A 25,756-nucleotide genomic window follows, 5' to 3' on the forward strand; every position below is an offset into this window, starting at 1 on the left:
CAGGGGCCATAAAGGGGCCACAGTTTACACAGAGGGAACAAGTATATGTTCACCATCCGTGCGCTACTCCTGATTCAGTGAAGTACACAGGCAAGTCGTTCCTTGTTTGCCGTTATGCCATCTCATAGAACCTCGCAGTTGGGAATTTTTACGACCCCAGAGTCTGAAGTCGCAACTGGAGCGCAGCCTAAAGTCGGAAATTTCAACTCGGAAGGTCGGAGGAACTGGAAAAAATGGCCCCTCTGTAGATCAACAGTAGTGGAAGCTGTGGTTCTTACTGTTTATTAGCAGTTGTGCTGTTTTCGGGAGCTGTCATGTCGTCCATCTTTATATACAGTCTATGATACTTATACTTACATGCATGCACATACACTTAACATGTATTCGTGACTGCATCCTACACACACACACACACACACACACACACACACACACACACACACACACACACACACACACACACACACACACACACCAATACCAGCTCCACTGTTGCTGCTGATAAAAATGTTGATTTCCTGCTTCTCTCTCACACTCTATGCTATAAATACTCCAGCAGCTCGATCTTATCAGTGGTCATTTCCCTGCTTCAGCTGCAAAACCCTTGTAACAACATGGAGTTGTTGATTATTTGCCATTTACTTTACACACAATAACTCACTTATGATGTTTGAGAATGAGAAATTGGATTCCCGAGGAAGTTTTTTGTGCGTTATTTAGTCAAGTAATAATATATTTATCACATTTTACTTCACGCAGGCAATAGTGCTATAGGTATACAAGCATGTTCCTTGTGTACTGTTACAGCTCCCGTGCATGTTAATCCAAGCGCTATGTTATTTGGCTGATTTTGCATAGGACAGTGGCATCAGCATTAACTCTCCCACGACTCTTCCAGGAAAAATTTGCAAGACAAATGTTTTGCAGAGGGCGGCTGAGAGAAGTCAGCTTACTGACGTAGTGTTGCTGCTCATGTTCAGTGGTTGGATGTGACTTCAAGCGGAGAGGAGGTAAGAACTGAAATACTTAGTGCATTTTTGTCTGATGAGACCTGATAGAAAATACACACTGAAGGAATATTTGTTATCCATCTAGTGTAGCAGTGAATGGACCACACCTCTTAATGCCTTCAGAAGAACATGACGCCAAAGTGCTGGATAACGTGGGTTTTGCTCTCAGGCCTTCTGTGGAATTTATCTGCTTGTAAGTAGAATCAATTTTCACGTATTGATTGGAGGCTTTGTGTCTCGGCTCAGTCTGTGTATAATGTTGCATAATTCTCTGCTGGAGTTACACTTTTGAGAAATCTAAATTTAAAGTCTTCGGCACAACTATGATCCTTATCGTTACTGTTCATTCTGTAGAATAAGTTATATGTACGATAAGATACTTATATGTCTGTAAAAGGCTGTTATCGATCGATTTTATCATCCAGGCTCGAGTTAAATGAATGTGTAAACCTATAATGTTGAGAAATGTTAATCTTTCCGTTTTGATGCTGTTGTTTTAGCCAAAGGAAAACAGAATATTGACAAAGAGCTGAGAGATTGTATGAAGAATCATACGAAAATATTTTTTATTGCTGACACCTTCAACCTATTCACCACTGCATCAAACCAAACTAAGGTAGATTGTGGACGGTCCGGAGGTAAGTCAAAAATGCAACAGACATTTTCACTACAGTAATTGTTGATTCATGACAAACTATAATGTGCATATGGTTTGATGTTTTTTAGACCAAGCAGCGTGTAGAAAAGGTAAGAATCGTTTTGAAGATAAGGGTGGGATTTTTGTAAAGATATTGTGACTCCTTAAGATATTAAATTCTGCTTTGCTGTAACAGCTGTAAAGTATTGCGTAAAAGAGATGTAAGATTGATTATATGGAGCAGTATATTCTGGTCATACTCTTGTTTAGTAATAATAATAATAAAAAACTCTACTTCACAGCTTGCATCCTATTTATGAAGGAAAATGCTACTGTGGACAGTGAGTACAGACTTTTCAATTCAGTTTTTAAATTTTATTTGCATCACAACATCATCTCAAGGCACTTAGTCAGGTGGGGACCTTACAGTATTATACAGAAACCTAACTGTTCTGCACTGACGACTGCGGAGGCAAAAAAACTCCCTCATTAACTGAAAGAAACCAAGAGAACCAGACTCGGTGTGAGGGCGGCCATCTGCCTCGACTGGTCGGGTGAGAGGGGAGGAATGGGGAAGAGAGGAGAGGTGAGTGGAGAAGAGGGGTGGGAAGAGAGAGAGAGAGGAGAGGTGAGTGGAGAAGAGGGGTGGGAAGAGAGAGAGGAGAGAGAGACCAGGAACAGTTGTGTGAGCGCCATGTTTAAGCTCTGTCAGACACCAGCACCAGATAATAATAATAATAATAATAATAATAATAATAATAATAATAATAATAATAATAATAATAATAATAATAATAATAATAATAATAGTGTTGGATCTGGATCCCGCAGCTCTAGAGGGAGGGAGAGAGAGAGAGAGAGAGAGAGAGAGAGAGAGAGAGAGAGAGAGAGAGAGAGAAGACCTGAACATGCCTGATAGCTTCCTTCTCAGAGGGGATCTTCATCTATTTATTTATTCATTTTGTTTGGTGTTTTATTTATTTATTTGTCATGTTGATGAGTATAATCGTTTTATTTTGGTTTGTTTGTCTGGCCTGTGAGTTTCCGTCTTCAGGCCTTTATTGCGATGAGCTGTTCATTCTTTGAAGTAGTTTTTTTCTTCTGTTGAGGTTCTATAAATGATTTTGATTTAAGTTGGTTATTAGAAGAGAGACAATATCATTTATGAATTATGTGTTCATCTGTGTGTTTATTATATATGTAAACGTTACCACCTATTGTTTACCAGGTGTATTCCTTTATAATAGGGGTCAGGCCTGGTTAGTACTTGGATGGGAGACTGCCTGTGAATTTGAAAATTAAAGCGTAACTTTCAGCCATATTAAGTTGTATTTTTTATTTTAATTACCAGAAATCTCGCAAAACTCGTTGCCTCAAATGGGGAAAAAAGTTTCTTCTCATCTGCTGCACCTGTCAAAGTGGTACACTGAAAATAATCATACGGTGTATGTCGTGAGTGGGAAGAACTGCTGCTCAACAATATCCAACTTCACAGGTGATTGAACAAAACTGCAGTTGACATTTATTTTTCATGATTTACAAATTGAGATGTGTGTGGGCTCGTGATGTGATGAGACATAAAAGCTGATGATATATTTTTGGTTTATTTTTTTTAATAATCCAGCCTCCAACTACCCTGAAAAAGGTAAGTTCATATCACCAACAGTCCAGGCCGGGAAGGAAAAACTGTAATGACAATAAAGTCGAATTAGAAATTCACCTCACCCTCCCATTCCAAACATGAAAGAGAACCTGTGGCAGCCTCCAGTCTGGGCAACTGTAAAAAACATGGCGGCCTCCGTAGAGTGGACCCGCTCCTGATGTAAATATGAAGTATTTAAATATAAAGGACTCATTCTAAGGTAAAGAAAACAACAATTCGTACAATTTGGGTGAAACATCACTAGGACTATTCTAAATTCAAGTTCTGCCAATAGATCCCTCTCACTCACTTTATTATCTACAGATTTAGATCTGTTCGGGCTCGTGATGTGAATGAACATAAAAGCTGATGATATACATTTATTCTTTTGTTTTTTTTATAATCCAGGTTGTGAAGAAATGTCAGACTATGTCTTCAACCACACTGACAAAGGTAAGCTCATACGGCCTGGCTCAAACAGTCCAGGCCGGGATGGAAAAACTGTAATGACAATATAGTGAATGTTCTATTTGCAGTTGATTTAAAGTTTGGAATAAATCAAGTGTCTTTTGATGAAGTAATTAAATATTTGCTGAGAAACTCGAATGAGTCATTTCAAAGACTAAATTAAATCCAGTGTAGTTTTATTAGTTTAGTTTTTATTCTGTGTGTTAGATTTCTTCATGATTGTGCATAGATGTTAAAATCTGTTTCTATTAAAAGGACCTTGCCGGGTTAGACGTGTCTGCGCCAAAAAGCTATGTCATGACGCTGTTTATATTGAAACACAGTGCAAGGCCATTGGTGAGTTCCCTTAAAATAAACAATAATAATAATAACAACAATGATAATAAGAATAAGAATAATTATTCTTGTTCTTATTATCATTCTTATTCTTATTCTTATTCTTATTCTTATTCTTATGCTGTAGTAGTAGTAGTAGTAGTAGTAGTAGTAGTAGTAGTAGTAGTAGTAGTAGTAGTACTGTAGCTCAAACATTTCTGGCTATTTTGCTGAGTGGATCGAATGAGTGAGTGAGTGAGTAACATCATTTTTTGTGTCACATATAAAGAAACTTTGTTGGAGGAGTAAATGTCTGCAGATGTGCACATAACTTAATAATAACGTGCTCCATCAGAATTGACACTTTGAATAACCAGATTTTCTTCTTTCGGCTCCAGGGATCAAAGACAAGTACATCATCAACGTAACAGCAACAAACAACAACTGTTACCACTGTAAACCCCCCACAGAACAGCCAAAAAAAGAAATCGTAGTGAACCTTACAGCTTCGACTGATGAAGGAACAACGGACCCAGCCGCAGCTAGGTAACACATGAATTTATTAAATGAAGAGTTATTTAGGGAAAGGTAATTTTTCATTTCAGTCAGGAGCTGTACAGATTAAAGAGTTCCATGATGGCTGATATGAAACATGAATATTTGTTCTTCTGTCAACAGTAAAACCATGGAAAAAATGGACGGAATAGCCTCCTCCATGAGCGAATCTTCAGCAGCCTTGTCTGCAGGAGAAGGAGTCGAGGGCTTGATCATGAAGATCACAGAGACTGAAGTTGTCTCCATTGCTTATGATTCTCCAAAAGACAGCTTGAGTGTAAATGCATTTGACCTTCATACACATGCAATGTCATTAAAATAAAAGTGACTTGATGTAGTTTTGCACAAAGACTGGATGCACAAGAGAAACAGCCTTGACACAAAAAACATTTATATAACTTTCAACTCAAATTTTTTTATTTTATATTATGTTCTTATATTTATATTTATTTATATTTTCTACGCTGTTTATTCTGTGAATTTAAAGTTTTCGTATCTGCAAACAAGAAACGTAGATATCGATATGACCTCAGACTAAAACCTGTGGTCATCTATCATAAAACTTTTATGATATTGGCAGAGATGTTGCACAGAACAGAAAAACTGCTGCTTCACAAGAAAGCTTGCAACTCCCCCTGAAATCTCCTCTGCTCTTTCCTGCAGATTATCAGTGACAACACTTACCTGCAGAGCTTTTCGAGATCGGTCTCGGTGTCAAAAGAAGCTATTGATAAAGCTCGCAACGCGAACCTCACTGTCCCGTTCATAGCTGTTATCAGATTCACTAATCTGGCTCAGGTAAGAACAAAATAAAAACAGTTTCCCCCTTCAATGATGGACGCAGCTTTTATATATACGATTACAGTGAGAGCTTGTAATGATCCCGTTTTTCTCAGGATAAGAAGCACAGCACTGTCTTTGGTAATGAGGTTTTAGGGGTGGAAATGGGGACCATGGTCGCCAACCTCACAGAGAGCATAGGCATCAATTTTCGCAACGTGACCTACGTAAGTTAAAAAATAAAGTGCATAGTTAAATGTACGTCTTTACCATTCAAGAGCACATTTTCAGTGCAGCTCTGTTGATTTGTTTACAGAGCGGAATTCCATCTTGTCAATCATGGAACGGTAAAGGTAAGACGCGCGTAGAAATGTGCAATGATGACAATTTGGATATGTCCACATCCCCGGCATAAAAAAAAAAACAGTATTTTGTAAATGACTTTATAACCTTGCTTAGATAAGTGCTATAGAAATAAAGTGGAATTATTTATCATGATTAATACAACATGAAATGCAGCTGAAAACTGTGGTGGGCTACAAGTATACTGGGCCGCAAATGCTTTTCATCTACTCCGAGTTGATGCTAAGGTCTTTTGTCTTCATTCAAATACGTTGATGAAGCCTCCAGTTTCTGCTCTGCACTGTTCCCATGCAGGCAATCTACCAAACTGGACCGATGAAGGGTGTTGGACGCAGGCGAATGGAACCGACATCACATGCCAGTGTTCACATTTGACGTTTTTCGCCATCTTGTTGGTTTGTTTGACTTCTTTTGTAATATTTAATACTAAACTTCACCCCTTTGATTTCCTTTCCTAGTGTGATGGATGGTCTTCTGCACGGCCATCTTTTCCTTTTGCACTTTATCAGCTAAAATCCATCGTGATTATCAATCCCAAAATGTCTCCAAACCGTTTCCCTGTTCCTGTGCAGGCTCCCCTGAATGAAACCATCTCTAGTACTGATCTGAAAAACCTCACCATCATCACTAAAGTCGGCTGCGGCTTGTCCATGTTCTTCCTCTGCATCGTCCTCTTCATGCACTTTCTTATAAGGTAACAATAATGGAACTGTATGTAACTTTTATTGACATTTTAGTTCCTTCTTTTTATTTGAAGGGACATTTTCTATTCAAGTACAACGTGCTTCACGACAGATTTATCATTAATCATTCACAAGTGCTTGCATGAAAATAGAGCTTGATGCTTGTCATCTAAATTTGAAGTCAGAGTAAAAAGAGTTGAGCAGAGTTGAGCCTCGGTAACAACACATAATTGATGTAAATCAGAAAACAACAACTTGTTCCACTGACGTTACTGTGGTGAACATTGATGTAAATAAGGAGGCGCCACAGAGCCACTGGACACTGTGGTGGCTTGTGCCACAGCAGGGAAATGAGACTGTTGAATAGTAGCTTCATTGTTTCAAAGGAAAAGTGTTTACCCTTTTCTCACCGTGTCACAGGAAGATTTTACTATCACTGCTGTGACAACTTCTGCAAACAAACATTATTTAAAGAACAAAGATGGTGAGATAATCCTTTGTCAATACAGCGCATGATTATGTAATATTTAAATAAATATTATTTATATGGGTCCAGTTTTGAATAGAGCCAGCAGTATTTGAGTAACTCAATCGCCAGTCAGCTGTCAATCATAACGTTTCACGTCATTTCTTATAGCATCAAATAACAAATTTATCAGAAACATGAACAGTTGAGAAAAATGTATTTTGACTTTTTAGTTTGGCCCATGTCCCATCCACTAACATGGAGGGGGCAGGCCTTATTACCCATACTGCAGCCTGTCAGCAGGTGGCGATCAAGACGCCTTGGTTTTACTCTTGAGGAGCCGTCATGTTGTTCAACATACAGTCAATGACTGGAGGCAGAAAATATTTGGTGCTTTTATTTATTAAACTTAAACATGAAAAGCGAAAGGTTGTGAACCCTTAAGAAACCCCAGCATCACACGATGTCTCGGTTCATCTCGTCTCACAGGAGGACCAAGGCCACTGACTCCACAAAGATCCTGATCCACCTGGTGTCAGCCATGTGCCTGCTCAACCTCCTGTTCCTGATCAACAGCTCGGTGGCCGATATGAATAGCTCTGTGGGTTGTAAGATCGTGGCGTCGCTCATGCACTACTTCATGTTGACCACCTTCACTTGGTTCGCTGTGCAGGCCTTCCACCTCTGCCTGCAGTTGCACACAGGGGGCAACATTGTGATCAATCGTTACATGCTCAAAGTCTGCATCGCCAGCTGGGGTGAGTTCATAATAATAATATCTTGGATTTATATAGTTCCCAAGGCAGACTTTTGCGGTTCAGTCATGAACTTGTTTATTTTCCTTCCTCCATTTCCAGTTATACCCAGTGTGATCGTGGTTGTCTTGCTCATCTTGGGCAAATATGGTGAACAAGTCATAACCACTGATAACCCTGCAGAAAATGTGAAAATGTGAGTCAAGCGAGTCAAACAATCCTGACGTCTGCGGATCATATGTCTCCTTTTCTTTACTGACATAAGCTTCTGTTCCCAGGTGCTGGATAACTGACGGGAACGTCCACTACATTGTCAACATCGGCTACTATGCCATCGTCTTCCTCTTCACCTTCAGCACCTTCACCATCATGGTGTCATGGCTCTGTATTCTCAAGAGAACCAAAAAGGACAACGAGCAAGTTAACAAAAGCGGCATAAGCTTGATGACTATCATGGGACTGTGCTGCATGCTGGGTGTCACGTGGGGTTTTGCCTTCTTCGCCTACGGTGCCCTCCGGATTCCCTCCTACTACATTTTCACCATCCTCAATTCTTTTCAAGGTATCTGTGATCAGTTCGGATCTAGTAGAACTAATAATCTGTCAATTCGTCAAATAAAGTTGTGTTGAATTGAACATCAATACAAATTGCAGGCAATTGACCAAATTCCTTTGCCTTGTAGGTTTCTTCCTTTTCATCTACTACTACAAAAGCAGAAGCAACATTGCGCCGAACACCGGCACGAGCGATAACTCATCATCAAACGCCAGTCGAACCACCACTGTCGCAAATGATCTGCTCGGACTCGACAACCCCTACTCCAACATGCCAGGGAAGTAAAAACCTTAGCCTTCAGAGGACGACTGAGGAGTGATGAAGTCTTCGGCTCCAAGAACAGACTTTGAGCTAGTGCAGGGAATTAACTGGAGAGTGTACGGATGTGAAACATAGTGCTGTAATAACAGGCGTATATCCTGACATTAGTATATAGCTTTAATAGTGCTTTTTTATTATTATCTTAGGATCACAATAAGGTTTGGATTAGAAATAGAAAGGATTGTTTCATGCAATTTAATCAAGAATTCTCAGACTCTTAAAAAATATTATAAAAAAGCTTTAAACCGATGAATCGTTTTATTTATTTATATATATATCCTGCTTTAACCATACGAATACCAAGTGGGAAATCGTATGTTCTGACTGAAATATGAAGAGGGATGAGGAACGTGAGGAAATTCTTTCTTTATTTTTAGTCACTCTTACATTAAAACACAAATTAAACATTAATATACACATGAAGTTTCTCATACAAACTCAATTCAAATGGACATATTATTGTACATTATCACAGTAAGAGAGCCTCGGCTTCCAGGAGAGCTTTTTCCATCTCAGCAGCCTCCAGCGAGAAGTTCTCCCTTTCCTGCATCATGTGTTCTCGTGCTTTAGCGAGGTCTGTCATCGTTGCTTGGATTTCCTGCAAGAGTGTAGAAGATGGGACATTTCAAAAATACACTGCACACATCACTAACATCATCATCTCCAACTAATTGATCGAGACAGAAAGGGGGAGTGACTTTGTCTCACCTCCAGCCGAGAACGTTGCTGAGACGCGGCGTCACCAAAAGTCCTTAATTCGCTCAGCAGGTCTGCGGAGACGCTCTGAAAAAGATGAGTTGATTTTATTTTATTTATAACAACTGAAAGCCTTTGCATGTGTGAAATACAAATATAGATTTATTATACATATACACATTACATATACACAAAATAGGCAACTTCTTTCTTTGTCAGGACTTGTAGGGTTATGAGGTTTGTGTGCATGTTTAGAATTTCCTCTGAGTTGCAGGTTGTAGTTAGTGTGGGAGTTTGATTCAAATGTACTTTAATGATGAAACATGAAATATATATAAAACACTGCATGTAAAAAAAACTTTATCTACCATTGCTTCTTTCCGTTGATCTTCATTTTGTTGTGCAGCTTCTCCAACGCTTCCTCCTGAAACTGGACAATATATTTACATCAATTTCCATCAGGCAACCAGTAAAACTGGGCAAAATCCCGTTTTTGAAATTGGAAAGGAAACATATTCACCTGGGTCTATATTCGCTGCGACAAGGAGAACATGGCAGTTCTTCAGGTTTTTCTGTACATCTGTATTTTCCTTTTCAATGTCGCTGAACTGCAGCTCCAACTCAGCGACTCTTTGCTGCAATATAACAAGGAGGTAAACAAAGTGACATATATTCATGTATAACTTCTTAAGGATTAATATAAGTACTTTATTTTGTTACCTGTGTCTCTGTGAGGTTTTTCTGAAGCTCCTCATTAACGGTCATCAAATGCTGATTTTGCTCCTTGAGCTCTGCCTCTTGCCCATAACGAGTGGAGACTCTATGGAAGGGTGCAACATATTCAGTTGTAAAAAATGAAGTCCACCTCATGGTCCGGATATGCAATATAGTCTGTGACTTACCCTTTGTGAACTTTAGGAACAACGTTTTTCCTGAAAGACAAAAGGGGGGGGGGAATGTGATCTAATAGCTGTGAGGCAAACGTACGGACACAAAATAATTCCAGACAGACTGCAGAAGATGGGCGGTTGTGAAGATGTGATTCTGGTGATGTACCGATGATGGTTTTTGAACTCACTTCCATTATTTTCCTGCAAAATCCATTTGGCATTTGAATTTTCTCTAAAAACATGTTCGTAAAATGGTAAATGGATTCTATCTGCTGGAAGTGGAGACAGCCAATCATCCCTGTGAACTGTAAATATATGTATCGTGAATCTATCTCTCTCTACGATTTTAAATTTACTTTTATTATTTCAGTTGTATTTCTCACTCGTTTGACGTGTGTTGTGTGAAGTTCTGTAAAATTTAGAAAAAATAAAACACAAATAAATACAAATCATACTTTTGAGTGCAATTATATGGTGTAAGCAGCACGGGAAGTGACATCTTTCTTACCTCTGCGTGTTTTCCTTCTGAGGTTTGAGGACACCATCGGATTTTGGGGCAGCGCTCGCTGGGTCTTTGGATTCGTACTTACGACCTGTCCTCTTAGTTTCTGCAGGAACCTGCAAACCTGGAAAAACACACAATCAACCATCAGCTGTGTTTGACTTTTTACCAAATTAAAAACACACACACACATTGACTCAGTGGCCTCTCAAGGACTCTGCTCACCTCTGGGAATCTTTGTAGACATTGTTGACCTGTGATGACAAATAGTTAAAAGTTAAATTTAAGTTTAGTTTAACCGAATTAGCTGTTTAACTACAACGAGTTGCCAAACCTTACATACGCGGATCGTAAAAAATTGCTTTTTTTTTTTAATGGAGTTTGGTGCGAAATTCCTCAAATACAACATTAAGAAGGAAAACTAGCCGTAGTTGTGTTGGCCCACGTGTAAGTTGCGCATTTCACGCAGGTGAATAACGCAAATAAACGACGCTTACCTTCAGATGTTTACGCTGAATACGAAAAGTTGTCAACAACCAAAAAACATGAGGCGGAGCAAATTTTTTAAAAACGTCCCGCCCTCTGTGGTCACTTCCGGCCCCCTTTTTTGCGTCATTTCCAGTACACGTACAAGTACTGCATAAAATACAGTTATACCCCTGTTTTTTTTTGTTGTCAACTCGTTGTAAAAACGTTGTAAACTATTTGTTTAACTTACTTTGCTGCAGTAAAAGCAAAAAAAGCAGGAAGACGAAGAAGAAGAAGAAGAAGAAGTGGACGACGTCAGTGGGCTAGGACGCTGCGTACTGCGCATGCGCGGAGGCGGCTAAATTCAAACCTGCAGACGTTAGCCCCGTCGCTCGTTGACGTTAGCTTCGGTTCGCAGCCAAACGCTAGCGACATGTAAAGTGTTTTGAGTTCGTAAACGAGTCACAACAACAACAACAACAACAACAACAACAACATTCGCGGGGAAGCCGGAGGAACTAGCTCGTAGCTCCCGCGAGGTAAGAGCCGCAGTCGGTCTCCGTGTGTATTGTGAGTGCTAAGCTAGCGCGAACGTTAGCGTCAACTGGAAAAAACTTTTAAAATCCTGTGTTTTAACGTTCGTCACTAATTTTTTTAGAGTTTCAGTTTTGCTTTTGATACCAAACTTTATGTAATTACGAGGTTATTATTGTCAACGACGTGTTGAAGAGGTCTGCTGGAACATAACATGGCGTCTGTTGACTGTTATTCCTCCTTGTGTCGCTTTTATCGTCGTGCAAATGTGTGTTTTTTAAAAAGAATAACGCAATGATTATTACGAGGAAGTTAAAACAAGTGTGTCTTATACCGCCCCATGTTTCACTGACGTCACTGAGGAACCATTAGCTCATTATCAGATCGAGTGACAGACACTGGGTGGCATAAGGTGTTTATTTCTAAAAAAAAAAGTGTAGTTCAAAACAATAAAACGAAACAGCACTAGATCTCGTCTGTGATTTGGTCAGTGGGTTGGTTTCAGGCTTCTTCAATCATAATCTCCTCTTGATAAATTCCCAGATTGATGTTGTTGTCCTTGTGTCTGTAGAAAGCTCCTTATGCTTTATGTACATGCTGCAGGATGAATTTGACACTGACGGTCAGTTAGTTTATTGACAAGCCCCCAAACAACAGAGCGTCACATATCGACCTGTACTTGTGTCCTGATGGCATTATGTTGAAGGATGTTGAGGTTGTAATGGCCGTAGGATTGAGTTTTCACTGTCACGATGGTGCTATGAGAGGGACGAGAATCCAAACATCCCTGAAACCCAAGCACGGTCCTGTATGTTACTGAAAAAGGCCATGTCTATTAACATAACTTTCCACGGATACTGGATTAAAACCTTATTTTCATATGTTCACAGTGGAAGATGGAGCCCCAGGAACTTGCGAAGAAAGAGTAAGTATTGAGAAACAACAGCTGGATGGTATGTGCTGTCCTCGTGTTACCCAGAGGCCATGCAGGATTAAGATGTCTCTTATCATAGGGATGGATTCACATTGAATATAATAATAATAATAATAATCACCTCACATGTATGAACACTCGAGCTTACTGTGTTTCGTGTTCTGTGTTGCAGTGAAGGCAGTGGATTCTCCAAGCGGCGCATTTCCTCAGTGAGTTCGACAAATCACTTCATAGATGAATGTGTATACTTATCATTTGTTTTTTAATAAATCTCAACCCGTGTGGTCTACAATTGATTATTTATTTTAGATTTTAAAAGCACCACGGAAATCAGCCAGATTCCCGGAACCAGAGCAACAAGAAAATGTGGTAAATGGATCGTTTGATTGGAGATTTCAACCTAATTACCATCATATATACTTTTTAAATATCTTTAAGGATATTTAATATTTGATGTTATTTTTTTACATTGATTCAGGTTGAACGTGCCAAGCCGGTGGAAAAGAGGAATTCCAGAAGAGTCAGTTTTGCTCCTGCCAACGATGTTCTCCTGTTTTCAAAGTAAGACACCACTTGGGTCTTTTAAAATATTCATATACAAATACACTTATAATCCTAATCAATACTTTATCTTTACAGGGATGTGAAAAATCCCTCCCCTGCTCGAAGTCCTTTGCAAGAATTAATGACAGCAAGTATGTATTTCTTTAATTTTTTCAGTGCAACAATCTTTTTTTAATTTAAACATCTTTGTAATATTTGTCCTGTGTTACTCTCCAGCAGGGGCGACCGCACAAAATAGGTAAGATGACTTTCATGCTTTACCCACTCAGCTGTATTTCAGATGATAATTTAAAAATTGTCTTAACAACACTAATACTTATTTTATCACACAAGGGTCCAGGTGGCTGTTGCTGAAGATGGGATCCAACAGACCACAGGTAATGTTTTTTTGTACATAAGACAACTATTAGTTAATGCTTCTTTTTGTTTTTGCAATTTAAAATGGCTGTTACTAAATTAAAATCTCCCTTTTTTAGCTATGGAAACCCTCTTGAATGCTCCTCTACACGCCTCTCAACAGGATAAGGTGAGCTTGAAGTCACTTTCCACTGTTGCTTTGCTTTTTACAATGCTTTGTAAACTGATTATATGCTGAACAGATTGAATATTTAAAAAATTGTTCATTGACATAAATGTTATTAACGTCCCCAGGTCAGCTTCGACACAGTGGAAGGCTTTGGGGAGAAAACAGTGGTGTTTTCCACAGATGATGCCTTCATGGACATGACCCACAGTCAAACTATGATCGTGGCCAGTTACGCAGATACTTCCCTCCAAGTCGGCGATGCTTTACCCTCCGGTGGAGAGAAAAAGGGGATGTTCACTGCAGATGATGCATCCATGGATATGTCACTTCTCCCTGCCGGAAAGAAGGATTTAAGTGTGGATAAGAGAAACGTATCCTCATCAGTGTCAAGTTTGGATCAAGGATTTGAAAGCTTCCTGGCAAGTCTCTCCAAACCTGGTGGTCCCTCCTCTTTAGCCACTGTAGACACAAACATCTCCGTCGCTCATATGAAAACACGAAAGGCTAATGTGGACAAAGAGAATCTGCTCCCAGCGTCCGTTTCAGCCGTGATGGAGAAGTCACTCAATAAACCCAGGAAGGCAGAGGAATCGTCTTATGGACTCGGTCCAGACGTTGATGTTAGCATGAACCTGACTGAGGTTCAAACGGGACGCATACTGTCAGTCGCAGATGATGATAATCCATTTCAGTGTCTTTTTCCCACACAAGACATGTACGCCCACTGCGACAAAAGAGAATCCCAAACAGCGGAAGTGATGATGACCAAGTCTGACCCTAAAGGTATCGAAGTTTCTCTGAATTAAACAACTGACTCATTTAACATGTCTTAAAGCAGCAGTCTTGCCTTATCTGTCATTATTTTTTATTTTTATGTCTTATAATTGCATCTCTAAGATTGTTACATTTTTATTTACAAATTTAGATATGGCCTCCTCGAAGAATCCTGCTCGAAATGCTTCTCAGCCAAGAAGGAAGGTGAGTTCAACTGAACCCAGTGACCATCAGCTTGTGTAATATATTAATATGAGTTGCAGTTATCATGCATCAGTGTAAATTTTATGTTTTTTTCATGCCAGTTAACACTTGAAAGCAAGTGAGTATGTGGTAACAGCGATTTTTCTTCTTTAGGTCAACTTTAATGCCAGAGATGAATGCACAGAAAAAACGATCAGGTTCACTGCAGGTGATGAGTTTATGGACATGACTCAAAGTCACACCGTTAACATTGCCCGTGGTCCATTAGCTCCTCAGCCAGGGTCCACAGATGGTTTGGAATCAGGATTTAAGAACTTCCTCACAGGTCTGTCGAAGCCAACTGTCCCCGGTGTTAATCCTGGGATTGTGAGAGTGTCGCCCTTGACTGCAGCATCCTCTCAAAAAACCATCAACATGGACAGATCCTTGTGTGAGTTAAAAACACCAATGTCTGATGCAGGCAAAGAAAATTGGTCTCTGAATACAAGCCGGAGCTGCAGAGAATCCTCCATTGGGGTTGAGATCTGTCCGGGTATTGACATGACCATGGAGATGACTGAAACTCAAACAGGCCACATTTTAGGAATCTCTGGTTCAGACGATCCGTTTCAGTTCCCTTTCCCATCACAAGACATGTATCCACACAGTGAAAATCTGAAGAAGGCAGAGATGACTTCAGGACAGAAGAACAGTGAAGCACTGGGGTCATTGAAACATGCTGGTCTTCACACCCAGAATAAGTTTGACCCAGAAGACGACCACAGAGAGAAGACGGTGAGGTTTTCTGCAGATGACGCCTGTATGGATGTGACACGAAGTCACACTGTCAACATCGGCACTGACTTCAGTCACAAACATTCGGGCTCTTTGTCTTTCAAAGATAAAACGATACGATTCAATGTAAAAGATGCAGGTATGGACATGACCCAGTGCCTCACGGTAAATATTGCTAATAATTTAGGATCCGATTCAATTCTTCTTTCCGAGAAGAAACAAGAAAGTGAGAAACGTGGTCCCTTGAGAGACAGATCTTCATCAGCACACGGTTTGGATCCAGAGTCAAATAGTTTCCTCACCAGTGTCCCCAGTGTGGATCCTGTGTTTGAAAGAAAGACGTCGACAGCTGCACCTTTCTCTAACATGAGAGACTCATCAGCTGGAGGCACAATCTGCCCCGAAGATGATGTTAGCATGGATATGGATATGACTGAGGCTCAAACAGGCCGGATTGTAGGAATTACACATACAGACGAGCCTCTTCAGTGTTTTTTTCCACCACAAGACATCTACCCCCAAAGTGGTAATCTGAAGAAAGCAGAGATGACTTCAGGACGGAAGAGCAGTGGAGCACTGGGGTCATCTGATCGTACAGGTAAACCACCACCCTGCAGGTTGTATGGCACAAAACCTGTATTTGTGCCATAGTTCAGTTTATTTCTGAATGTGGAAATTACAGCTTTGATTGTTTTTGCTAATTTGCTTTTTTTAAATTTCCACATTAGGTATGGGAACCTCATTGAAGTCATCTTTAAAGACAAAGGAACAAAAACCTCAGGTGGGCCTAATATTAGCTTCAGGTTTTTAATGCATGTGTTTATTTACAGCAAGTAAGCTGTATAATTCATTCTGCAAACTGTATTTCATATCTAGTTGAACTATTACAGTGCCTGTTTTCAATGGACTGTTTGTTTGGCCTTTGGTCATGCCCGATGCAGCTTTTTTTCTGAAAATGCAAAAGTGATCTGCAGTAATTGAGGAACAGGAAGTAAAGACCTGCGGGGAAATCGTGTGAAGCTGCTTCTGCACAAAGAGCTGATTCAGCTGTTTATTCAAAGTTCAGTGAAGCTCTCGACTCGGAACGCAGAACCCCAAACTGGAGAATCAGGTTTTCGTAACCATTCCCGTAAACGCCCTGTTGACGTGACGCACAACGTCACGGACATTGAGTCCCTGTCACCTGTTTATACTAAGTTTTTGGACTCTTATAGCTTTATTTGAATTGAACGATATTTATACACAATGTATTGAATTAAATCTCCTAGAAAAATACATTTGGTGAATGCTGCAGAATCCCAGTGATTGAATTGCTTTTCTTTATTTATTCACTATACACTTCCACTGATTATTCTTTTCTTCTTCACACCCAGGATGAGTTTGACCCAGAAGACGACCACAGAGAGAAGACGGTGAGGTTCTCTGCAGATGACGCCTGTATGGATGTGACACGAAGTCACACTGTCAACATCGGCACCGACTTCAGTCACAAACATTCGGGCTCTTTGTCTTTCAAAGATAAAACGATAAGATTCAATGTAAAGGATGCAGGTATGGACATGACCCAGTGCCTCACGGTGAATATTGCCAATAATTTAGGATCGGATTCAATTCTTCTTTCCGAGAAGAAACAAGAGAGTGAGAAACGTGGTCCCTTGAGAGACAGATCTTCATCAGCACACGGTTTGGATCCAGAGTCAAATAGTTTCCTCACCAGTGTCCCCAGTGTGGATCCTGTGTTTGAAAGAAAGACGTCGACAGCTGCACCTTTCTCTAACATGAGAGACTCATCAGATGGAGGCACAATCTGCCCCGAAGACGATGTTAGCATGGATATGGATATGACTGAGGCTCAAACAGGCCGGATTGTAGGAATTACACATACAGACGAGCCTCTTCAGTGTTTTTTTCCACCACAAGACATCTACCCCCAAAGTGGTAATCTGAAGAAAGCAGAGATGACTTCAGGACGGAAGAGCAGTGGAGCACTGGGGTCATCTGACCGTACAGGTAACAACATATCTTAAAGATTGTTTTGACTCATTTAACTGTCAATAAATTAGACTTTTGGGACCATAATAATAATAATAAACCTAATTTATATCGTACTTTTCAAAACACAGTGCTTCACAATTAGCAAGACGACCAATAAACAAATAGAAAGATAACATAATAAACAAAATGCCCAGATATAATCCAGAAAGGCTTTCTGGTGGAAGTACATTTTTCAATCTGTCTAGGGATGATGCTTTATTTCTTGTTTTTTTATTTTGTATATTGTAATAAACTGTGACACTTATGTTGTGTCTCGAATCACTTTAATAATTTATAATTTTCATTTTCACATTTAGGTGTTGAAAAATCTTTGAGGACCTCTTTCAAGACAACGATGCGAAGATCTCAGGTGACTTAAACATTTGCTTACTTTCCTCTTTATTTTATTTTTTAAATGAATGTAGTTTGTGGTACGCTGGTCGGGTAAGACAGTTCTATAGTTCTACTGATGTAGTAAATGTTTTAAGAAAAATAGAATCATGGTGTTTGGCTCAGAACTCCATAAAAATATTGTATTTCATGTCTTACTCCCTCAGGTCAAGTTTGATGCTGAGGACGACTGCAGAGAGGAATCTGTGAGGTCGTCTCCAGATGATGCCGCTACAAATGTGACCGACTGCCTCGATGTACTTGTTGACAGCTCATCAGCATCGGATTCAGTTCTTCCACACCAGGAAACAAACATTACAGCTGCCCACAGGGACGTGGATTTACATCTAATTGGGAAAAAGAGAGGCCGGTCTTTTTCCGCACGCAGTCTGGATCCAGGATTTAAAAACTCCCTCTCTGGGATGAGTTGCCCGTGGGTTAATCCTGTGAGAGTAGTGACTCCTGCTGGACAGCGCCCTCCAGAGGGTGCCGATACAAATGACCATCTTCAAATACAGAAGCCTGGTGTGGATACTACAAGTGCTTTCATGGAGAAGTCACAAAACAAAACCATGACTGACTTTACAGAAATTGACCAGAGCATGGAAATGACTGAAGCGCAAACCGGCCGCATTTTTGGACAAAGCTGCACAGATGAACTCCCTCAATGTTTTACTTCATCACAAGACTCGGACCTCAAGTTTGAGCTTTCACAGCAAACGGAGGCAAAGTCACGACAGAGCGATGAAGCTGCGTCTGTGGAAATCACAAACTCAACAGAATCTGTTGACTCATTCGAAATCGTGACCAGGAAAGAACCCGAACCACGGAATGAAAATACTTCATCACAAAAGACGGAAGATGGAAGTTCCCTCAGTGCCGTTGACCAAGACTTGGATACGTTCGGTTCACGGACGTCTAGACGAATTAGTTTAGCCGATATCCAGTCAAAGGTCAAGCGATTGAGCCACATGATAAACACGGCTCCCGGCGCTTTCGTCGTGGAAAGCTGCACAGAAACGTTGCCTCATTTTGACGACGACTTGGACAAAACCTCAAAAGACAAAACCAAACCCCTGCCTGCAGTGGAGCCTGAACTCCAAATGAGTTTGGAGAACAATGAAGAGGAAACACAAGATCAGTATCTTACCCGAGGAGGAGAGTCCCCAGCTGCTGCCACTCCGTTCAACTTGAAGACTAAACAGCTAATGTCGAGACTGTCGATGGGAGGGTTCAAACCCAAACTCCCTCAAATAGGCAGACCCAGTGATCCAAAGGTGCTGAATTGTGCAGGAGAGCACACGAAGACCATGACTGTTAACGTCACCAATCAACTGAGTGACGTTGACCACGATGTGAGCGATATATTCGACGAAGAGCTCGACAGCTCTGAGGATGTGTCCGATACGCTGAACCCGAAAAGTCCCAAGAAAATCCCTGAAAAAGTGAGTCATCAGCAGGAGGCCGACGTGGAGCTTCTAGAGGAAGACGTGTTTGAGGAGGACTTCATCAGTGCGGTCCAAGGGAAGAAGAGACCTTTACCAAATGATGAGAACAATATGGAGGATGAGAAGAGGAGGAAAGCCTCCACCGGGGAGGCCGATGACATCAATGATATGGTGAGTCACATTGGAATATTACTGTAAATTCTCAAATATGGCTTTAGTTTTTATTAACCTTAAACACCCTTTTATCGTGGTTTCTGCAGAGTCTCAAATATCCTTTTACAATTAAATAGTAAAGTACAATTCGCCCAATGTCATACCCATCACGGTTTTTCTCCCTTTTTGACATGATTCATTTAATTTCACAATAAAAGCATGGTTTCTTGTTTGTTTTTCTCAGGAATCCCAGTCTCATTTTGAGGAGTCTGATGGAAACCTCACTTCGGCTCCAACCATGACGACACACACCACCGACTGCTCCAGCAGCAGCCACACAGCCAGCGTCCGGTGTGAAGCTACATTTGAGTCAAGTAAGTTTCACTCAGTTGGGACGAGGAGATTTATTTCTGACATCATTGTTTCCTTTATACAATTATCCTTCTTTGTTTGAATTTTGTTTTCCAGCTTTTAAACACAGTATGTATGAGTCTCAGCTTGAAGACTACACAAGTGATGCACAAACGGTACATTTCCAGTGTATTAAGCAACAAATATCAGTAAAATCTCATTCCTTGATGTCAGTAATTGAACAGTTTTTTATGTTTTTAATTACAGAAATTGGCGGACGGCACCATTACAGTGTTGGAGTTCTTGAAACTCTTCAACATAGACTTTGTCATCCACAATCCTCGGCAAAGTATCCTTCCTGGCAGAGTGGGTTCATCTTTTATTCATTATAAAAAAGTAATAAAAATAGTTTTTAACTAAGAGATAAATGCCGTGATGTAACCTTGTATTTTGTTTTTGCAGATTTTGTCCGACACAGAACGCACAGAAATGGACGTACTGAGAGAAAGACACATCTGTCGTCCTAAACAGACGGTGTACGAGACAGACGTCCTGAGCCTCACAGAGAAGGTGGAGGGGTACGTACTCGTCTGACTGTTGAAATACTTTCATGACTGAGATTAAATACTTTAATATCTATTGATGTTGTGCCTTGACTTCCATGTTAATGCATTACTTACACCTAAAAGTCTGATCCAAGGATCATATTCATGTTCATGTCAATAGAGCAAGTAGGAGTCTTTCCATTTGAATGGAGAGAATGAATGAATGTTAATTTCATTACCACTGTAATATCATCATGTTTTTGCTACCAGCTAAATCAACGTCCTCTTTGTTCAAACTTTATATGGATGGAAGCGAAGACTTTTATTTGTTGCCGTCTCAACTTCCTGCATTTGGAAACTCAAATATTATGAATGAGGCTCTAAAACAGGCCTGTTTTGTTTTGTCCACAGGTTGAAGGTTCGATTGCAGGACCTTGACAAACCTCTGAAGACGATGAATCAACCTTTGTGGGACGAGATGAGAAATTCTTCAGAGAAAGAGGTTTTATTTGATGATTCAGTTTTTTACAGGATCTGTGTTAAAGCTTTTCACGTGTCGCTCTGTGTGGACGTAGTAAAAGGATTTGGTTCTAACCTTCACTCTTTGTTTGAATCCACAGCTCAAATCTTTTGGTTTAACACTGAAAGAGAGAAACAGCTTCTTCCGAAAGACCAGCAAAGTTCTGTCACATGAAATGAAGGAGGTCCTCTACTCAAATCTCGTGCAGGCGAATCTGGTGAGATTCTTCACACGGACATAGTGAGTGGCAACATTGGAGCTTGTTATTAATGTGGATGGTAATTGTCATTTTCAATGTTTTCAGGAGGAGCAGCAGAAGTTGAGAGGAACCATCGAGGAAGCAGATGAAATGATAAAAAGCCTGGACGACTGTATTTGTGACATGGAAGCAGGTATGGTGTTTCCTGTGGCTGTTCCCTTTATGATGCTTCCTTATCATGTGCGTTGAAACAACAGCTGAACTCCTGACTTGTTTATCTCCTTTAGAACTCGCTGCAGTTGAAGAAAAAGGCTTCGATGGGAAACCAAGTCTGAAATCACGTCAGGAAGGTAAAGGACTCATCTGATTTTCTCTGTTGTTTTTTTTTATCTTAAATCGACCATTAAGTTATGTTGTGTTTCTTTGTTCAGAGATGAAGAAAGTCACTGAAGCTTTGGCCGACAATGACAGGTGAGTTGAGAATATTGAATATCTTTCTTGAACGTTTGACCTGAATGTAGATTTGTTTCTTACTCTTTTTGTTTCTGCCTGTTACAGACAAGTGGCTGAACTGGAGCTGCAGAAGAAGCAGAATTCCAGTAAACTCAACAGGCTGCAAACTGAGACGAGGAACCTGGAGAGCCACATCACCGCGATGCATATGTAGGTTTCATCGGGATGCAGTTAAATAATGTCTATAAACTCTACTAAAGCCAGACTGAACACAAGGTTTCAAGTTTATGTTTTAAGATTTCAACACACTCACGTCCTCCAGAGTCCGTTAATGAGCCATTTAGCTCATTTCTGTCTTTTGTTTTCTTCATTTCTACACAAATAAAGTTAATGTTAATACTTTTTTGTACAATCATTTGTTTCAGGGTCAACGAATGGAAGCTTGGAGAGAAGCAGGAGAACGGCTCCGTCTACACATTTCTCCATGAGACCATGCATCTGCAGCTGGTGTATGAAAAATCAAAAGGTATTTATTATTATTATGGTCTTCATCAGAAAATGAATAAGGACTTAATGGTTTTAAATAGTAGAGAAACTGCAGAGAAAAAAATATACTTATTGATTTCGTGTAAACTGAAAATTGTAACTATAGTCACACCTTAATCAATTATGTCAGCACACGATTTGCCCTTAAAACTATTGATTACCATCTAAACTCTATAGAATTTTACTTTGTAGATACGTATATATTTATATTTTAATTTATTACAAATGATCATTTACAAATGCTTATTTATGTCTTTTTTGTCTTGATTTTGAAGGAACCGATGCTGATCATCAGACCGAGAGGAAAATATCTCACATCAACTTCAAACTTCAACTTAACGGTGAGAAAGAGAAAACGATGTCAGGAGAAGATTTTCCCCGTGTTCACCTGTGTTGTGTATGTTTGTTTATTTGAGAGAACATCAACCTGACTGCTATTACTCAAGTAATTAGTATTAATAGTAAATTAGCAATGGCACATTTCATTTCCTTAGTCTTTTTCATTATAGAGGACATAGCTGTAACCTGTTATTTCTGAAAACAGTTTTGTGCATTTTGTTTTCCCACTAGACGAGAAGTCCCGGTGCCACGCCCGCCTCGTCCACAAGCTGCTCGCTCACTACGTGGACAGCGAAGCCTCCTGGGTGGAGAAGTACCCAACGAGCAGACACGTGCCAACGGTTTGTACCAAAGGAGAAAGATAAACAAGAACCAGTGTTTTTTACCATCGAGGAAACAACAGTCAAGTTAGACTGAACCTTTGTGTTGGATTTACGCAGCTGCTCCATGACGTCGGCCTGGTGGTGAGTCGCTGTCGTCTGCTGGGAGAAGAGCTGCGTCTGCTGAGAATGTGGGGGGGTCTACAACTGGATATTCTGGACATCAGCTGTGAGGACACTCGGTGAGACACCTAGCACCTGGTCTGCTTGCATCATCTATCATCATATTGTTTAGAATAACTAATTTATGTAGGATATGTTAAGGATCAGGTTCAATACAATAACTTAGACTTTTATACAACAGCAAGATGGAATAAAACTTTGTGATTAGTCTTAAATAGTTAAACTCATTTTTCGAATGATGCTTGATGTTCTGTTTTCCTCTTCTAGGGTTCACATCGTCTTCAGCAGCCTCAAGAAACTTTCCAAGTTCAAGGTGGTTTTCTCCGTCGGTTTGATCGACCAACTCTGTGTCGTTCAAGTCGAGAGCTTCGACAACGTGATCGGAAGCACTGGGTAAGTACGACTCCGACACTACGACTCGTACTCACGCACACGCACTCCCTCAAAGCCATGTGCTGCGTTAACATAAATAATTTTAAAACAACTAACTCATATTTGATGATTTGTAGGATGCAACAGATCGAAGAGGTAGTGGCGTCGTTCATTCCGACAAAGAACCTCCTGACGAAGATCATCAAAAAGATTCACGATCACCTTCTGTGTTGAGACCAGCAGCAGCAGTGGCTGTTTTCCACCGTGCGTTCGGTCGTCATGAAGCAAACACGCCTGTTTAACATTTCACTGTTTTACTACAAGTCGTTACAGTTGGTTAGAAATACAAAAGGTTGTACATCTGTCACGTGTTGTTCCAGCTCTGTTCTGTCGTATACATATGTAAATACTTTTCATGTTGTTTTGTTCTCACTGTAAATCAGTCTCTTTAATCTCTTTCAAGATTTTCATTAAAAAAAATATCCTTATCAATGTGTGTTTGTGTTTCTTCACCTCAACCCTACAAGAACAACTGCAGCATAAACATTGATGATGTGAATAATGTTTGTTTTTTATAATAATAGAACCTCAAACTTTATTCAGTGTTTCCATGACGTTTGTTTAAAGCATTTCTTGCAAATTAGAGATCAAATTTAATCGTCTGTGTAAATTTCCTCTCTTGCTGTTCTGTTTTTAGACTTAAGATGGTGCTGTGGTCTTAGAAAATACACACTCCAACGCCACTGTCTCATCTCAGTGGAAACTGAATACTTACGTTAAATCCACATCTCAATGTTCAGCTTTTAAAAAGAGAAGTAGCTGTTGTGTGGGTATGATTTTAGAGGTTCTCAATACTTAAAATAAGTTTATTAAGTAAACATAGATTTTTCAGTTTGGGATCCATTAAATAATCAGTAGTTGCATGGAATAAAGTCTTGACATGTTTCTAAATCTTCAAGATTCATTTGTTTTATTTTATTGCTTAAATATAGGAACAGACATTCACATTGTTTTAGGTTAATCACCATGTAATTTGTATGGTTTTTAACAATGATTCATAGATTTGAAGTAAGATTTCAGTTTTCTCAAAACACCGACGTCCTTGTGATCCCTCAGTCTGTTCAAGTACGAGCTCAGTTTATTCCTCAGCAGCTTGAGAGAGTAGCTGCAGAGAAAACTCCTCAGATTTAAACATCAGGATTATCTTGCTCCACAAAAGGTGAACAAAATTCAAACATTGGCAGGATCCTGCTGCGTCCAACGCAGAACCGCAACAGCCGAGACATGACTGACATGGACAGTGTGCAGGGGTCGTTGGAAAGGTCAAACAGCCTCTGAGAGGATGTGTGTGAGGCAGGGGGCATGACTATCCACTCCCCGAAGCCCTGACGTCAAAGGTCAAAGTGGACTTTCCAAACCGTCACCCTCGAGTGAGCCATCAGGGGAGACGAGTTCCTCCCTCATTCTCTCCGTCCGTCCCTCCCCCCGGGAACAGCGGCTGCTGTCGCTCCACGCAGAGGACACATGCAGGGTGTCCAGGCCGGGGTTAAGTTTGACCGGGCCGACATTTGGTTGTGCTGACCTCAGCCCGGGGGGTCAACTCAATTTCATTTCAATCGATCCGCTCGGGGACTTTTCACCATTTAGCTGAACCTGACTCATTCATCAGCTCATAAATACAACACTACACACAGGGACTAGATTTCTTCCTCCTCTACTTTAAAGTGATGGTCATTTTTTCTAAATTGTGAAAAGTTTGGTATGTAGACGAGTGTTTGCCTGTTTGTGCCATTTTTATAACCGTTGAGAGAAAAGCTCAATGCTTCCTTTCGTGGTTATCTAATTATTACACTGGCAAAGTCAAAAATAATTCCAGGGCTTTATTTATTTATTCATTTATTTATTTAAACACCTTTTCAACAAGTTCCTCCCACAGTTTGCAGTCAACCAGATTTTTCTGTTGACTCAACGTGGCAAACGCCCGTCACAAGTCATGTTCGTGTCTGCACCAGGTACGACCGGCTCCTAAATGATCTGTTGTGATGATAATCGCAGCAGTTTTCCTCATCATTGTAATTTCAGGGTAATTTCACGCTCAATAGAAAACACGGGGGTTTAACTCGTGAGAGCATTTTGCCAAAGTGGACAGAAAATGGACTAATTAGACGACATGAAAGAAGTTTGTAGGATCCACATCCTGTGAGGGGAACACCCAAAAAGTTCATAACAGCTTTTCACTCACAAGCATGAACGTCAACTTCAAGTGGATAGATGGAGAGGGAAGGGATCAACGTCTTTAGGGTTCATCCTCTGGGGAACATGAACATCAGAAGGTTCTCAGCAAAACATCGGATTTCTGGTGAAAAAAGTGGAATAGATGGATGGATATTTAAATGGATAGATAGATAGATGGATAGATGGATAGATAGATAGATAGATAGATAGATAGATAGATAGATAGATAGATAGATAGATGGAGATAGATA

General features: G+C 40.2%; 3 protein-coding genes across 5 annotated transcripts; 2 read left to right on the top strand and 1 right to left on the bottom strand.

Annotated features, from left to right (window-relative positions):
• The first annotated feature begins 928 nt into the window (after positions 1-928).
• Positions 929-10,586, top strand: LOC118099559 (adhesion G-protein coupled receptor G5). 2 transcript variants are annotated; one of them, XM_047338103.1, is made up of 20 exons: positions 929-1,010; positions 1,096-1,203; positions 1,511-1,648; positions 1,737-1,757; positions 1,950-1,988; positions 2,999-3,142; positions 3,272-3,292; positions 3,698-3,742; positions 4,013-4,093; positions 4,471-4,618; positions 4,751-4,904; positions 5,291-5,425; positions 5,524-5,634; positions 5,724-5,760; positions 6,065-6,165; positions 6,343-6,464; positions 7,409-7,677; positions 7,777-7,870; positions 7,953-8,236; positions 8,358-10,586. In XM_047338103.1, exons 2-20 carry the CDS (start codon positions 1,140-1,142, stop codon positions 8,513-8,515), a joined length of 2,166 nt encoding a protein of 721 aa, XP_047194059.1. In that variant the 5' UTR covers positions 929-1,010; positions 1,096-1,139; the 3' UTR covers positions 8,516-10,586. The 2 variants fall into 2 exon arrangements, with proteins under 2 accessions (XP_047194059.1, XP_047194058.1); XM_047338102.1 differs by having other exon boundaries at positions 931-1,010; positions 1,101-1,203.
• knstrn (kinetochore localized astrin (SPAG5) binding protein) lies at positions 8,899-11,255 on the bottom strand. Of its 2 annotated transcripts, none has more exons than XM_035144226.2 (9): positions 11,137-11,255; positions 10,865-10,893; positions 10,646-10,763; positions 10,150-10,179; positions 9,968-10,067; positions 9,768-9,882; positions 9,616-9,671; positions 9,260-9,334; positions 8,899-9,149 (listed from the first exon to the last, which is right to left on the bottom strand). In XM_035144226.2, the coding sequence occupies exons 2-9, from the start codon at positions 10,884-10,886 to the stop codon at positions 9,021-9,023; spliced, it is 645 nt and encodes a 214-aa protein (XP_035000117.1). In that variant the 5' UTR covers positions 10,887-10,893; positions 11,137-11,255; the 3' UTR covers positions 8,899-9,020. The 2 variants fall into 2 exon arrangements, with proteins under 2 accessions (XP_035000117.1, XP_035000116.1); XM_035144225.2 differs by having other exon boundaries at positions 9,616-9,677.
• A 209-nt stretch (positions 11,256-11,464) lies between these two features.
• knl1 (kinetochore scaffold 1) lies at positions 11,465-23,762 on the top strand. Its single transcript, XM_047338101.1, has 32 exons — positions 11,465-11,646; positions 12,532-12,566; positions 12,748-12,784; positions 12,885-12,944; positions 13,054-13,136; positions 13,215-13,270; positions 13,356-13,377; positions 13,473-13,516; positions 13,616-13,665; positions 13,791-14,448; positions 14,591-14,643; positions 14,797-16,015; positions 16,146-16,198; positions 16,791-17,427; positions 17,769-17,821; positions 18,009-19,460; positions 19,687-19,816; positions 19,911-19,969; positions 20,061-20,159; positions 20,256-20,371; positions 20,750-20,840; positions 20,959-21,075; positions 21,163-21,250; positions 21,345-21,407; positions 21,489-21,528; positions 21,616-21,720; positions 21,936-22,036; positions 22,332-22,397; positions 22,627-22,736; positions 22,836-22,957; positions 23,166-23,291; positions 23,408-23,762. Exons 2-32 carry the CDS (start codon positions 12,538-12,540, stop codon positions 23,502-23,504), a joined length of 6,036 nt encoding a protein of 2,011 aa, XP_047194057.1. The 5' UTR covers positions 11,465-11,646; positions 12,532-12,537; the 3' UTR covers positions 23,505-23,762.
• The last annotated feature ends 1,994 nt before the right edge of the window (positions 23,763-25,756 follow it).

This window comes from Hippoglossus stenolepis, chromosome 20, assembly GCF_022539355.2.
Source record: "Hippoglossus stenolepis isolate QCI-W04-F060 chromosome 20, HSTE1.2, whole genome shotgun sequence".
Taxonomy (NCBI): Eukaryota; Metazoa; Chordata; class Actinopteri; order Pleuronectiformes; family Pleuronectidae; genus Hippoglossus; species Hippoglossus stenolepis.

What these genes read in the sequence shown, in the direction of transcription:
- LOC118099559 (XM_047338103.1), top strand. Translation starts at nt 1,140, where the DNA reads ATGACGCCAAAGTGCTGGATAACGTGGGTTTTGCTCTCAGGCCTTCTG. An exon ending in CGTTTTTCGCCATCTTGTTG is followed by an intron (nt 6,166 to 6,342) that starts GTTTGTTTGACT and finishes GTTCCTGTGCAG; the next exon opens with GCTCCCCTGAATGAAACCAT. An exon ending in TTCATGCACTTTCTTATAAG is followed by an intron (nt 6,465 to 7,408) that starts GTAACAATAATG and finishes CTCGTCTCACAG; the next exon opens with GAGGACCAAGGCCACTGACT.
- knstrn (XM_035144225.2), bottom strand. Translation starts at nt 10,886, where the DNA reads ATGTCTACAAAGATTCCCAGAG. An exon ending in GTCTACAAAGATTCCCAGAG is followed by an intron (nt 10,764 to 10,864) that starts GTGAGCAGAGTC and finishes GTGTTTTTCCAG; the next exon opens with GTTTGCAGGTTCCTGCAGAA. An exon ending in GTTCCTAAAGTTCACAAAGG is followed by an intron (nt 10,068 to 10,149) that starts GTAAGTCACAGA and finishes ACCCTTCCATAG; the next exon opens with AGTCTCCACTCGTTATGGGC.
- knl1 (XM_047338101.1), top strand. Translation starts at nt 12,538, where the DNA reads ATGGAGCCCCAGGAACTTGCGAAGAAAGA. An exon ending in TGAAGCTACATTTGAGTCAA is followed by an intron (nt 19,817 to 19,910) that starts GTAAGTTTCACT and finishes TTTGTTTTCCAG; the next exon opens with CTTTTAAACACAGTATGTAT. An exon ending in ACACAAGTGATGCACAAACG is followed by an intron (nt 19,970 to 20,060) that starts GTACATTTCCAG and finishes TTTTAATTACAG; the next exon opens with AAATTGGCGGACGGCACCAT.